This window comes from Simochromis diagramma, unplaced genomic scaffold (genome assembly GCF_900408965.1).
Source record: "Simochromis diagramma unplaced genomic scaffold, fSimDia1.1 OVJJ01000766.1, whole genome shotgun sequence".
In the NCBI taxonomy this organism is placed as follows: Eukaryota; Metazoa; Chordata; class Actinopteri; order Cichliformes; family Cichlidae; genus Simochromis; species Simochromis diagramma.
Genome location: NW_024386828.1, coordinates 283,811 through 298,038, shown reverse-complemented (window position 1 = coordinate 298,038; position 14,228 = coordinate 283,811). Strand labels below are relative to the sequence as shown.

Genomic DNA, 14,228 nt, shown 5'->3' with positions numbered 1-14,228 from the left:
ACAGCTGGACGGATATTTTGTAACTACCTGGCAGCAGGTTAGTAACATGAAATAAAAAGAGTTTCTTAGAGAGGCAGAGCTTCATCTGTCAGCAAAAACCTGTTTCTACTAATCGTGGAACAACTTCAGAATAAAAGTGCAAAGACTTTGAGTTCTTCACTAATATCTACTGTGTGAGATGTTTTTATCTTTAGGTGGAGGAGGACTGATCACTCCTGCTGCTGCTTTGGGTTTCTTCATCCAGCTGATCCTGGGTAGAGCAGGTGGATACTGACTTGGACAGAGGTCAGTCTCTATCAGAACACTTTCATCAGATCTTACAGTTTCTGTAGTTCCATCTCTACTTTAATGTTATTAAACTTGTGATATTCAGTTATGTTTTGTTTTCAACAGAGTGACTCGTGCTCACACACCAGAGGAGAGGCATTGATGAAGAGAGCCTCAGCATTTGGAAACCAACAGCTGGACACAGAGTCAGAAGGAGAGATCCTGGAAGCTGCTGAAGAGAAGACCTGAACATTTCTTCTTCAGTAGAAGTTTGGATTTTAGCTTGTATCTCGACACCAGTCACTCATTAGAAGCTGTGAGCTGATGTCAGAGTCAGGAATGAAAGGAAGGAAACACAGAGCCTGATCTGATCACAAAGCCCTCTGTTGTTTGTTGTTTAAGGTCAAAAACTCTGCAGCTGACCTGGAGCTACAGGCTGGTTCACCTGAAGACTTCAGAGGCTGAACACGCAGAGCTCCACACACAGAGCTCCAGCTGTGCTGTGTCCTTTTGGTGCAATACCAGAGCAAGACGCTAGAGGTCACTGTTTGATTTCTATGTCAAAACATTAAACACACTGACACTGACTTCCACACATTCCACACATGAGTGTGAGTCTCTGCTTCCAGCATACAAACATGTCTCTGTGTGACTGCTGCAGTCAGAGTGGGAGTTCTTACTGTGGGTGAAGGTGTTTCAGGCCTGTATAAAAGGATCCAATGATGCCACACACTCGCTTCTAAAGTGTTTTAAAACTAATCTTATGAATGAAATGAAATACATTTTATGAAAGTTTGATAAAGAAGAAGACATCAGAGTTCCAAAGTAACCTGATATGTACAATCCCCATACATCGTTCCCTACATGCTGTCAGTACCAACAATGATATAGTTGTAAATAAACGGCTCTGTATAGCATTATTTTGACTTTCAGGTTTATCTGTTGAATTTAGGAAGAGATCAGAGGACAGTTGTGATATGATATTTAAATCTCTATATTTGACTATGTTGACATTACACAGTGCGCTCATCTGCCCTCGTTTATCACCAATTACCCTCCAGAGGCGATATAAGCTGGAGGAGAGCAGTGTGGGTGTGGGGCAGGCTTCTGGTGGATTTCCACTGTGCTGGTCAGTGTGTGCTTCTGGTCTAGGTGTGGGAAAGGCCTGCTGCGTGTGTGTGACCAGCCCCACCATGCGTGGCTTGTTGTGAATAACTCAACTGAGCAGTGGTTTTGCTTAGGTGACGGCGGCCTCCATTACTTGGCTTGACCTGCCTGGTTATTGCTTTACCTTTAGAGTTGTTGTGTTTACAGACAGAATGAAATGCAAATGCTACCAAAAACATTTTCAGCTCCTCCTTGGTTTACACGTGATCTGTACTGATCTGATGCAATATGCAATCAAGGTCAGCTGTCTCTGTGTTCGTCATGCTCAGGGTTTATCTGATGAATAGACCAATGAATGTGCAGCAATAAACATTAGAAACTGATCTGACTGGAGTGTCTGGTTTGCAGTAACTTGTTAATCGTTGTCTCAGTTTTTGTTTCCTGCTCGGCTCCAGCAACTCGTTTCACTTTGACAGCGACAGTTTGGATCACTGTGTCGGAGTCTTTATCTGTGGTAAGTCTTCTTTTTATTTGTTTGCTTTTTCTGGGTTTTTTTTTTGTTTGTTGTTGTTTTGTTTTGTTGTTTTTTTCAGTCAGGTGACAAACAAACAAGAACCTTATAACAAAACATTAAAATTTGTGATGAAAGACTGGGATTTTTTTTTACATGTTACTGAATGAATTCTGAATAAAGTCAAACTGTGAGCACATACTGACAGGTTCTTTATTGTTTTGTGATTTCTACTTCTTGGGTAAGTTATGTCTCATGACGCAGTTTGTTACTCCCGTCCTGTGTTCCCTCTGTTCAGTGTCAAGTCTGTGCCTGTCATGTGTTTCCTGTTTTATTTTGATAGTCCCTGTCCTGTGTGCAGTAAGTGTTTCATGGGCCACCATTAAACACTTTTCTTTAATGTATTTGCCAAATAAAGATAAAACACAGAGCTGACTGCAGCGGCATGTTTCTTTCTGTCATGGCAGCTACATACACACAGACTACTGCTGTTTACAGAGTGGGTGGAGTCAAATCACATGGATTGTTTCGGTTTCTCCTTTGAAAATGACTCTTTAGCACAAACTCAGGAGCCAAGCTGTCTGAAAGTACTAAAGATGAAGGATGTTTACTAAAGTTACTAAACTTATTCTAAAATTAAATTGAGCATTCACCTGTCTGTGTTGAACTGTGACAATCATCAGTTAACACGACTTTTCAGCTGTTTGGGGGCAGAGTCAGTTTGGTCCTCAGAAATAATCCTTAAAGTTTTGAGGTTTGGTTAAATTCATCATTGAGTCATCTGGTTTGTTCTGCTCTCTGTCAATCAAAGCTAGAGAGCTCGCTTTTTCTACGTTCAAAAGAAAATATAATATTGGCTCAAGGGGAGGGAGCACTATGCCAAAGACTTGTGGTTCATGCTGACATTTATGCTCAATGTTATATCACTTATTCCAGTAATGTTGTGTTGGTGTCTCATGGTTATTGTTCCAGCTTCCAGTTTGGATTCAGGAGACAGGATTGAATTGGATTGAATTCAGGAGTTTTAAGCCTAATCTTTCAAGATTAGGCTTAAAACTTTCCCTTTTGCTAAAGCTTATAGTTAGGGCTGGACCAGGTGACCCTGAATTGCCCCTTAGTTATGCTGCAATAGACGTAGGCTGCCGGGATTCCCATGATGCACTGAGTATTTCTTCTTCAGTCACCTTTCTCACTCACTATGTGTTAATAAACCCTGTGCACGAGAAAATGCTAACTTCCTGTTTTAAGACCAAATGTAGAGTTTTACATTTCCGGTAGCTTTATTTTGCGGTCAATCGCTACTGCAAAGGTGGACTCCAAAATCATGTCCAAAATACAAAAACGGAAAGATCGCATTAAGTTACAAAGAGCAGAAGGTGGGAACACTCACCACTGCTGTGTCATAAAAAAAAAAAAAATCAAATGATTGATTTTGATATTTGAAGAGTGTAGATTGATTGGTTGTTTACATCACTCAACAGAAGCAGAACTGCATCACAAAATCAGAGGCACATCTCTGTATAGTGACAGTTCTTATGATTTAAACAGGCAAATGTTCAGCATTCAAACTACAGGTGAACATTAGTGAAAGCCAGATGTTTCCCCTGTAAAGTCGATATCAGCTAGAAATTTCAAGTACACACCTACACAGCATCAACAAACCGCGAATAAAAAGCCACAGGATATAAAAAATAAATAAATAAATGATTGCTGGTAAGTGTCTCTATATATTAGTATTCATGAAGGGTATGTTGTGATTTACCTTCAAGATTATACAAATACTGAGAAATGTAAAATTTGAATCCTTTCTCTCTTTTGCTCTGAGGCGCAGGACAAAAAATATTGACAAATCGATGAACATAATGTACAGATATATCCGGTAAATGCCCAAGACATCATGAGAAATGTAAATCGCCGTTTGATTCATCCATTTGGTTGACTTGTTTTCGAAAACCCGACTGTAAACAAGGCGTGAATATCACACTAGAAACGAAGCGCCCTACAGGAGTTTCCCCACCGGAAGTAGCATATGCTAAGGCACACAGACCTCTCTACACTGAATCATACTTGTTATTAATCTCTCTTCCACAGCATGTCTGTTGTTCCTTCTCCCACCCCAACCGGTCGCAGCAGATGGCCCCGCCCCTCCCTGAGCCTGTCCTGCAGAGGTTTCTTCCTGTTAAAAGGGAGTTTTTCCTTCCCACTGTCGCCAAAGTGCTTGCTCACAGGGGGTCATATGATTGTTGGGTTTTCTCTGTATCTACCTTACAATATAAAGCCTTGAGGCGACTGTTGTTGTGATTTGCCGCTATATAAATAAAATGAATTCTATTGTTTTGAATTGAATTGAATTAAATTCAATTGAACTGAATTGAATCTGTATGCAACACAGACATAAATGAAAAAAGAAAAAAGGTGGAGTCGAAAATAAATAAATGCAATAAAATATGTTAAATAACTGACATGTCAGCAGACAAAAAGCGCCAAGAAACACTGTAAACAAACATACACTATCTCACAGCATCTGTGGGTGTGGGGACTTTTTGTGTCACAGGAATAAAAAAGAAACTGAAAAAATCCATTTGTCATGTAAATTTAAAAAAAAAAGTTTCTTGCAAATAATGGATGTGCTTTATAGCTTTTCTTTTTACAGTATGTTAGAAATGGATTATAGTGAGAATGACGTTGCTTCTCATTGAAAGCAGATGTAGTTTTTAATTAGATATTAATAATTAGATATATTAGTTTGTTTGTTTGTTTGTTTTTTCGGGGGGTTGACAATGATGATGATCTGCCTGGACAAAAACTTCCAGGCTGATTTTTTTGTCTCAGTACAAGCCTGACCAGAACACATTTAAAATCATTGCCCTCTGTTATGTAATCAGTGATGATCTAAATGTCTCTTTACATATAAACTATTTTGAAATCGCTTAAACACTGAAACAGCTTCTTGAATGTGACTTCACTGGGACTGAACCTGTTTTCCTGTTATTGTTACAGAGTGGAGGGACTCATTGATCAACAGTACAGGATCTGCAGTCTGGAGATGATGTTCAGAGTAGACAGATGAAGAAACACATCACAGAGAAGCTCTGAACTTAAAATCCTCAAATAAATGTTCTCTTTTTCTTGTAATTGAAAGTTTTCAGAAAGCAGCACTCGTTTCCAGTGGTCACTAAAATATTTATTTGAGGTAAGATTTCTTTAATGTTGTTAAAGGATCAGAAAAATTTACATTTAGAATAAAACACATGATGTTATATTAGTCTGCTGGGCTGCTTGCTGTGAGATGCAGAGAGTAACAGGAAGCTTGTTTTGCTTATTGATTTTCAGAGTAATGAGTGATGGCTCTTCAGGAGATCAGTGTGATCTTCACACACAGACCCTCGGCCTTCTCTGCTGCTGTGCTGCTTCTAACACTCGTCCTCTGCAGAGGTGAGCAAAAACTGCTGAGCATTTAAACTCATCTATGATCAGAGCAGACACAGATCAGGTTATATGAATTATGATTATTTATTAATTTTGTACTGTTTGTTTTTTGCTTTCTGTAAACAAATAAGGAAAGATTGTTAAAAAAATTAATGTGATTCTAGGCATCATGATTGTTGGAAACAAAATGTTGGAAACTTAAAGCATCTTTAGCAGGAGCCAAAACAACAAGGAGCAGATTATGGCGTTCTGAATAAATGGACAAATATGACAGGCTGTGGTGGGGGCCTTGAAGTTCTTTGGATTTATAACAGAAATGATGCTTTGTTTATTCCTGTGTTTCACAGTTCTGATCTTGTACTAAGTTGTGAGTGTGTCTGCTCCTCTCTGTCTCCTCAACAGGATCATTTGTAGTGGATGTGACACAGAGCTCCTATCAGGCAGAGGAGAACCACAACATCACACTGGAGTGGACGTTCACCACCAAACCAGACACGTCCATCTCAGCACTGGAGATCCTCTGTTACATGAATAATGATCATAAACACATAACTCTGTATTATCTTCGTGGTGGTGTTGAGTTCTCAGAGGATGAAGAGTTTTCAGGACGAGTCCAGAGTGACAAAGACGCCCTCAGAGAAGGACGAATCAGACTCCAGCTGTCCAGACTCAGGACTGAGGACTCGGGTCTGTACCTGTGTGAGGTGGACACAGGTTATGGCCGTGGCTACAACAGCTGCAGACTCACCGTCTCTGGTAAGACGATTCCTTTATACAAGTGATCACTGGGAGCTGTTAACGTTAATCATGGTTCAAACCTGAGATAAAATTGGTGTGTATAATTGTTACAGGGTTTCAAAGTGATGAACACAAATCTTTAGTTTCCACTTTCATAACAACAGTGTCTTTATAAATATCCTGTTTGATTGATGGAGTTTCAGACACCAGCAGCTGTAGCCCCACTTTCACTGATTTGAGTCCATGAACTGGATCTTCTTCACTGTTCTAGAGCTGATGTTTCCTTTTGGAGCATTTTAATAGAATTACCAGAAAAACTGTGTAGTTAGAAAATTACATCTATAAACTGCATCACACAGACACACAGCTGCTAATTAGTGCTGAGTACAGTAACAGACATATAGGAAGTCTACACAGAGATGATATGAAACTATCCATGGAGACCAACACTGGTTGATGTAGAAGACTGTAAACATGGTCATTTCTGCTTTAAGTTGGACTTATTAACACAAGAGTCTTTGTGGCTTACACACACGTGAGGCTAATTCTTCATGGAGCTGCTGGTCCAGGTAACATCCCTGAAGGAGGCCTCAGAGTCTGAGTCGACCACAGAAATCCACAGTGTCCAACCTCAGTGACACTGTTACTGAGCAGCTTCATCAGGACATGTGAGGAAACCAACAGTGAAGAGCTACAAACTGTTTCTCTCATCACAACAGTTTGTTTGTTTTTTGGTTCTTCATTGTTGGTTTCTTGTTTCAGTTTTGTAAGTTTCCACTTGGTAGCAATAAAACTGTGTGAGCAACTTAATTCACTGTCATAATATTAGATCATTTTCCAATTTATTACAAAGTATTTTTATTTTATTTTATTTTATTTCAGAATCAAGGCCTGGGAAGACAGAAACAACTCAGCAACCTGGAAGTCTCCAACCACCAGAGCTGAAGGACGAGACCAAAGGTAAAAACAAAATAACTTTACAGTTTACAAAATCATTCATTCATTATATTGTTTATACACAGTTCAGTCAGGAGATATGGGCCAAATCTGAGAACTGTATTAATTTACCAGAAGAGAAAACATTCCCATCCAGTTTTTTAGAAATGGATTTAGTTCAGTCTTAAAATAAAGAGAGTCTAAGACTAGGCCTTCATAAGTGAAACTGAGTCTATATGAACAACAAAGTAAAATCCTCCCATAAACCTGCAGCTCTTTCAGGTAAACATACTGAGGTTCTGCTTCAAAATGTCAAATATCAGTTTTATCCAGTTCTGGGTTTTGGGGCCTCGAGTCTTTCCTGGCTGTCATTGGGCAAAAGGCCCGATGTAAGATGGAGGTCACCAGACTGTAAGTGGAGATAAATTAAATTCTCTGTGCATCAGAAACATGTAAATAAAGTCTGGTGTTCACCTCCCAGAGTAATATTGGTTATTTAATGGTTAATTCCACTTCCTGGGCCCTATTTCAGGAAGCCGGTTTAGTGCAAACTCTGAGTAAGTACACCCTGAGTTAACGAAAACTCTGGGTTTTCGGTTTCACAAAGCGAGTTTAGATTAATTCTGAGTGAGTTACTATGACGACACACTCCGTGAAGCTAACCTGCCCCCTAGCAGGTTTACTTCAACTAACCCTGACGTTCTCTGCCTCTTTGTCAGAAACCTGACTGTAGGAAGTGTCAGACATGGCGTGCCCCTCCCTTGAAGAGCCAGTAGATGTTGAAGCCCAAATTCTCCACAGAGCTCTCCGCCGGGAGAGAGTGATTAGAGCGCGTTTGGACATTTTATCATTTCCTGATGATTTTCTGTGTGAACGTTACCGTTTTTCAGCACAATCTATAATTTATTTGAATAACATCCTCAGGCCTAATATTGCTCATGTGACACATCGCGGACATTCTCTCAGTTCTGTACATATTATTTGTATTGCACTTCGGTTTTTTGCAAACGGGAGCTTTCTGTATAATATTGGTGACGCTGAGCACATTTCCAAGGCTACCGTCTGTCGGGCAATCAGGATTGTTACAGTTGCACTGAAACGTCTCCTGTACTCGTCTGTGGTGTTCCCATTATCACAAATGTGGAAGCCAACTGCTCAGCCTCTGTGAGTGGTGGTGGTGGAGGACCCTCACCTGTTTTTCGGGCCTCCGCTTTTTTTCTAGTGGCTATAACGGGTCACATTTGAGCATACAGAGTAAGCAAATATGTACTTGTAATGTGCTCAGATAATTTCAATAAGTGCTTACAGAGGGGAAATTAATGTAGCCTCTAACTGCAATTGATTTACATCGGACAAACAGACCAAGCACTATGGCTCATAATACAATTACACCTTACCTGTTTGGACTATATTTTTATATTTCATTTTTACTTGCTGCCAGGAACGTTTGGGGCCTGTTGGGTTGCACCTGCGCTCAAATCACATCACAAAATCAAATGTATAAAATAAAAAATAAAATAAAATATAATAAAATAACGTGTTAAATGGGTGGAAATCCCTCGATCAATGTTTAAATTAACACTCACGCATTGACTCTGTCGGCTATGTTTTGCCATGCATGCTCCCTTTCTTTTGCAGCTGAGGCTGTGTTACTTTTTTTCCGCAAAATTTGCATGTTATCGGCATATGCTGCCATCAGAATTTCGGCCTCAAGCGCTGTAAAATACATTGCCCGCCCCTTCTTTCCCTCCGTCTCCATGGTGACTCGCTTAATCTGTGCTCCACTAATCAGGGCTTTATGTATCCTCGTGCGCACGTTTAACTTGGGGTTAAAGCAACTCCGCGTTGATTGAACTAATTGTTATCAGCCTTTCTGGAACCGAATATTCTGAGTTGGACAGTTCGGGGTTACTCAACCCTGAGTATCATTTTTCACTCTGAGTTTTCTAAACCGGCTTCCTGCAATAGGGCCCTGTTTTTAAAATGTGCTCGTTTACATCATTAACTGAATTATGTGTTTACTGTTTTTTGCACCTTAGGAATTTCTTTGTCAGGCCGGCTAGCAATCGTCGGGGCTGTATACATCTGTATCTCTCTGATCTCATGGGGATTTATGTTTTATCAGAATTGCAAAGAACACGTAAGTCTGTCAGAAAAAAAAGTATTGTCTTTTAAAAACAAATGTTTACAGTTTGTGTCAGAATCATTTGCTCTGTGACATTTTAAAGTCTCTTAAACTTTTCATATTCAGTATAACTCAGTGAGTCTTTGGATTTTCTTTCAATTTCAAACAGAGTTCTTGATGAAGACGTTGTCAGCATATGGACCTTCTAGTTCATTTTCATGACAACAGCTGGAAACTGCAGATCTCAGACTTTGAACAGAAACTCTTCATAACATCATGATTATAAACCAGATTTGAAGTTTCCAATTCGATACTGTCCAGTTGGTGCTGAGAACCAAGGAGGGAAAAACAACACAAACAACAGAGAAAAGATTTAAATTCAGGACTTCAGTCCAATATTGAAATCCTTTAACTCATCTGAACTCCTGTAGCTACAGGAGCCTCCGGACTAAGACCACCAGGTACCGGAACAGCTTCTTCCCCACAGCTGTCAGACTCCTGAACTCTGCCTCCTGACATCTGACCCACGTTAAACTCATGGACTGAACATACACACACCCACAATGGACAACTGTACCCTCAAACACACAATAATAACATGGACTGAACCACCACTCACAACCACTAGCACTTTATATAGCCTCTGTAGAAACTATCTACACCCTCACTTATCTTAACTGCACTACTGTATAGCTCTGTGTAAATAATCATTCTGTACATTCGATAATTTTTAACGCTACAACTGTTTACAACTTGCATAGTTCCCATTTCTGTATAGCTGTATATCTCAGATTCTGTAAAGTTATTTATTTCATATTCTGTATAGTTTTTCATATTTATATCCTGTTCATATCCTGTACATAGCTTGTACTCACTACAGCCTGTACATACCTATAGTTATAGAATATTCACAACATACTTCATACCGTGTACATTATAACATACCATAATAGACCCATTTCTGTAATATACTCACATATCTATATTATTGCTAATATATATTGTAATATATCTATATCACTAAAGCACTTCTGGATGGATGCAAACTGCATTTCGTTGCCCTGTACCTGTGCATGTGCAATGACAATAAAGTTGAATTCTATTCTAATTCTATTCTATAAATATCCTGAGGTGTTAAAATAAAAACAGGATGCATTGAATTTGAGGTAAAACACAAAACAGCATTAACAGGATGGAGCTTCATGTTTTGTGTTAACATTGTTTAATACACTCTTGTTGGCCCTTTTGTTGACAGTAAAACGGTTTCTCTACTTTTTATTTGTTCATGTGTGCTAAAAAAGTAAAGTAAGAAAAGTAGTTGGACTGATATTTACACTCGTGTCTCGTTTTAATGCAACATCAAAACAGCAGAAACCTCAGTGAGAAGACCTCTGACTCACATAAAGATTCATCAGTTTGTGACGTTCAGAATACAACTAATCAGCACAGCTGCAGATCCTGTGTTATTAATGTGTGTTTTATGGGAGAAGCTGGATTTTCTTCTTAGATTTTTCAGTGTCAGCTCATCAGTGAACTCTTCCTCTCACAAAGACTCCAAGACCTCGGTCAGGTTTATGTTCCCAATCCAAAGTTTTTCCCAGGATAGAGCTGCTCTCAGCTGCAGCTGATCCATCTCCTGTGTCTAACCCTCGATCAGAGTCCAGTGTAGAAATACTCCAGTTCTTGTCGTTGTATATAAATCTTTGTTCTATTTTTTTCTCTTTTTAAAAAATGTTTACTTTGCTCTGTTACCTGAATTTGTCATCACTCGGATATGTCCGTGTGTTTATTTCTGAGTAACTCTGTAAGTTTGTCTTTCACTGTTCAGCTCTGCCTCGTGTGTGCTGTATCTCTGCACTGCACACAGCTGTGACAACAACTCAGTGTGAAACACCTGGTTAAACGATGGACATGGAAATATTATCATTTATGCAAAACTATATATAATATATTTTGAATATGTAAACAAAATTAATATAAAAGAATTTAAATTCAATTCAACTGAATTCTGTGTCAAGAAGTTTTTACATCACATGAACATTTAAATATCACAACTCTGACTTCCTGTAACTCGTCCTCCAGTCTGGAATAAATACGACCAATGACAGACTTAAATCAGATTTACACTATGAAGGCTGATGGGGTGATGTCATAACTCCAGTGGGTCGGCTGAATGGACACCCAACACAGTGAACATGCTAACTTGAGAACGAGGAGATGTAGCATTCTCTGACTGATACCACAGGTGTATCTGTGAGGCTGAAGTGTAGCACTGACAGCTGTCAGTAATGTTTGTAAAACACTGCTGTCCTCCTACACATGGGAGCAGCACAGACACAGGCTGTATCCCAATTCAGGGTCTGCAGCCTTAAAGGCCGCATTTTAAGGCCGATTACGTCACAGCGACACAACGAAGGCTGTCCCAATTCGAAGGCTGCTCGAAATGCGGCCCTCAAATGCGTCCTTCATTCCCCTGAATTTTAAGGATGTGGTGGTGCACACTTCGTGGTCCAACATATCCCAGAATGCATAGCGCGGCGGTGGGTGTGGATAATTTTGCCGAAAAAAAACGGCGGATGAGGGGCGCCTGAAGAGTAAACTTTAAGTAAGTACTAAATATTATGTCACTTATTTATGTGCAAATGTTTAATAACGAAGAACATTAAAACATTACTGTTGGCCACATGTCGGCAAAGTTATGTGACATTAGTGACGTTTGTACTAACTTGGTTTTAAAGCCTTTACTTTAAAATATACGCCGTTCAATAGCTGACCTTAATCTTACAGAGAATGATCAAAGCTCATGTAGAAGCAAACAAACAAATGAACAAAATATGTTCTCCTTCATTTCTGTCAAACAAAGCTGTATGAAACGTTTCTGTTAGTATCATGGCAACCTGGGCAGCGCAACCGAGGCTAGACCGTCCCATTTCACAAGCCTCGCACTTCCGGCCTTAGCGGTCTTTAAGTACGCGGCCCTTGAGGATCGTTGAGACTGCTTACTTTAAGGCTGCAGACCCTGAATTGGGATACAGCCACAGTCACAGGATAAAAGATGGATGTGGGATGATATATATATGTTTATATGAGAGTTTGAAGCTGACTTGGATTTAAAGAGGTTGGATGTGAGGAATTAGAAGCAGACCTGACTTTATTGACTTATTTTGATTCTAGAGCCCATAATTTGCAAAATAAACAATTATAAATGTCAAAAATTTTATATAGCAGCACCTGGAGATCATGAAGTCACCTGGAAAGTTTATAATGAGGTCATAGTGAGATCGAGGGTCATTCTGTCATAGACTTCAATATAATCTGGTCTGTTTTTCAAGATAAAGGAGTCTCCCCCTGCTGGTCATTAAAACAAATCCAGGTTTAACCTTTCAGAGCTGAGTGTCAGTCTTTAACAGTGTAACAATGAAACAGACTGAAGAAATAAATCAAAACTCCAATTTCCTTCTATACAGGGAGTGCAGAATTATTAGGCAAGTTGTATTTTTGAGGAATTTTATTATTGAACAACAACCATGTTCTCAATGAACCCAAAAAACTCATTGATATCAAAGCTGAATGTTTTTGGAAGTAGTTTTTAGTTTGTTTTTAGTTTTAGCTATTTTAGGGGGATATCTGTGTGTGCAGGTGACTATTACTGTGCATAATTATTAGGCAACTTATCAAAAAACAAATATATACCCATTTCAATTATTTATTTTTACCAGTGACACCAATATAACATCTCCACATTCACAAATATACATTTCTGACATTCAAAAACAAAACAAAAACAAATCAGCGACCAATATAGCCACCTTTCTTTGCAAGGACACTCAAAAGCCTGCCATCCATGGATTCTGTCAGTGTTTTGATCTGTTCACCATCAACATTGCGTGCAGCAGCAACCACAGCCTCCCAGACACTGTTCAGAGAGGTGTACTGTTTTCCCTCCTTGTAAATCTCACATTTGATGATGGACTACAGGTTCTCAATGGGGTTCAGATCAGGTGAACAAGGTGGCCATGTCATTAGTTTTTCTTCTTTTATACCCTTTCTTGCCAGCCACGCTGTGGAGTACTTGGACGCGTGTGATGGAGCATTGTCCTGCATGAAAATCATGTTTTTCTTGAAGGATGCAGACTTCTTCCTGTACCACTGCTTGAAGAAGGTGTCTTCCAGAAACTGGTAGTAGGACTGGGAGTTGAGCTTGACTCCATCAACCCGAAAAGGCCCCACAAGCTCATCTTTGATGATACCAGCCCAAACCAGTACTCCACCTCCACCTTGCTGGCGTCTGAGTCGGACTGGAGCTCTCTGCCCTTTACCAATCCAGCCACGGGCCCATCCATCTGGCCCATCAAGACTCACTCTCATTTCATCAGTCCATAAAACCTTAGAAAAACCAGTCTTGAGATATTTCTTGGCCCAGTCTTGACGTTTCAGCTTGTGTGTCTTGTTCAGTGGTGGTCGTCTTTCAGCCTTTCTTACCTTGGCCATGTCTCTGAGTATTGCACACCTTGTGCTTTTGGGCACTCCAGTGATGTTGCAGCTCTGAAATATGGCCAAACTGGTGGCAAGTGGCATCTTGGCAGCTGCATGCTTGACTTTTCTCAGTTCATGGGCAGTTATTTTGCGCCTTGGTTTTTCCACACGCTTCTTGCGACCCTGTTGACTATTTTGAATGAAACGCTTGATTGTTCGATGATCACGCTTCAGAAGCTTTGCAATTTTGAGACTGCTGCATCCCTCTGCAAGATATCTCACTATTTTTGACTTTTCTGAGCCTGTCAAGTCCTTCTTTTGACCCATTTTGCCAAAGGAAAGGACGTTGCCTAATAATTATGCACACCTGATATAGGGTGTTGATGTCATTAGACCACACCCCTTCTCATTACAGAGATGCACATCACCTAATATGCTTAATTGGTAGTAGGCTTTCGAGCCTATACAGCTTGGAGTAAGACAACATGCATGAAGAGGATGATGTGGACAAAATACTCATTTGCCTAACAATTCTGCACTCCCTGTAGAAGTCACTAAAAAACACCTGAGGAATTGAAATGTGTCCATGGTGGGAACTGAACACATTTCAGAGTTCCCACCATAAAGGCATATGCTAAA

General features: G+C 39.8%; 1 protein-coding gene across 1 annotated transcript; it reads left to right on the top strand.

Moving 5' to 3' along the window:
* Positions 1-1,744: 1,744 nt before the first annotated feature.
* Positions 1,745-9,646, top strand: LOC120730816. The gene is made up of 7 exons (XM_040027343.1): positions 1,745-1,888; positions 4,886-5,078; positions 5,219-5,320; positions 5,717-6,070; positions 6,935-7,012; positions 9,028-9,128; positions 9,283-9,646. The coding sequence occupies exons 3-7, from the start codon at positions 5,230-5,232 to the stop codon at positions 9,289-9,291; spliced, it is 633 nt and encodes a 210-aa protein (XP_039883277.1). The 5' UTR covers positions 1,745-1,888; positions 4,886-5,078; positions 5,219-5,229; the 3' UTR covers positions 9,292-9,646.
* Positions 9,647-14,228: the final 4,582 nt, after the last annotated feature.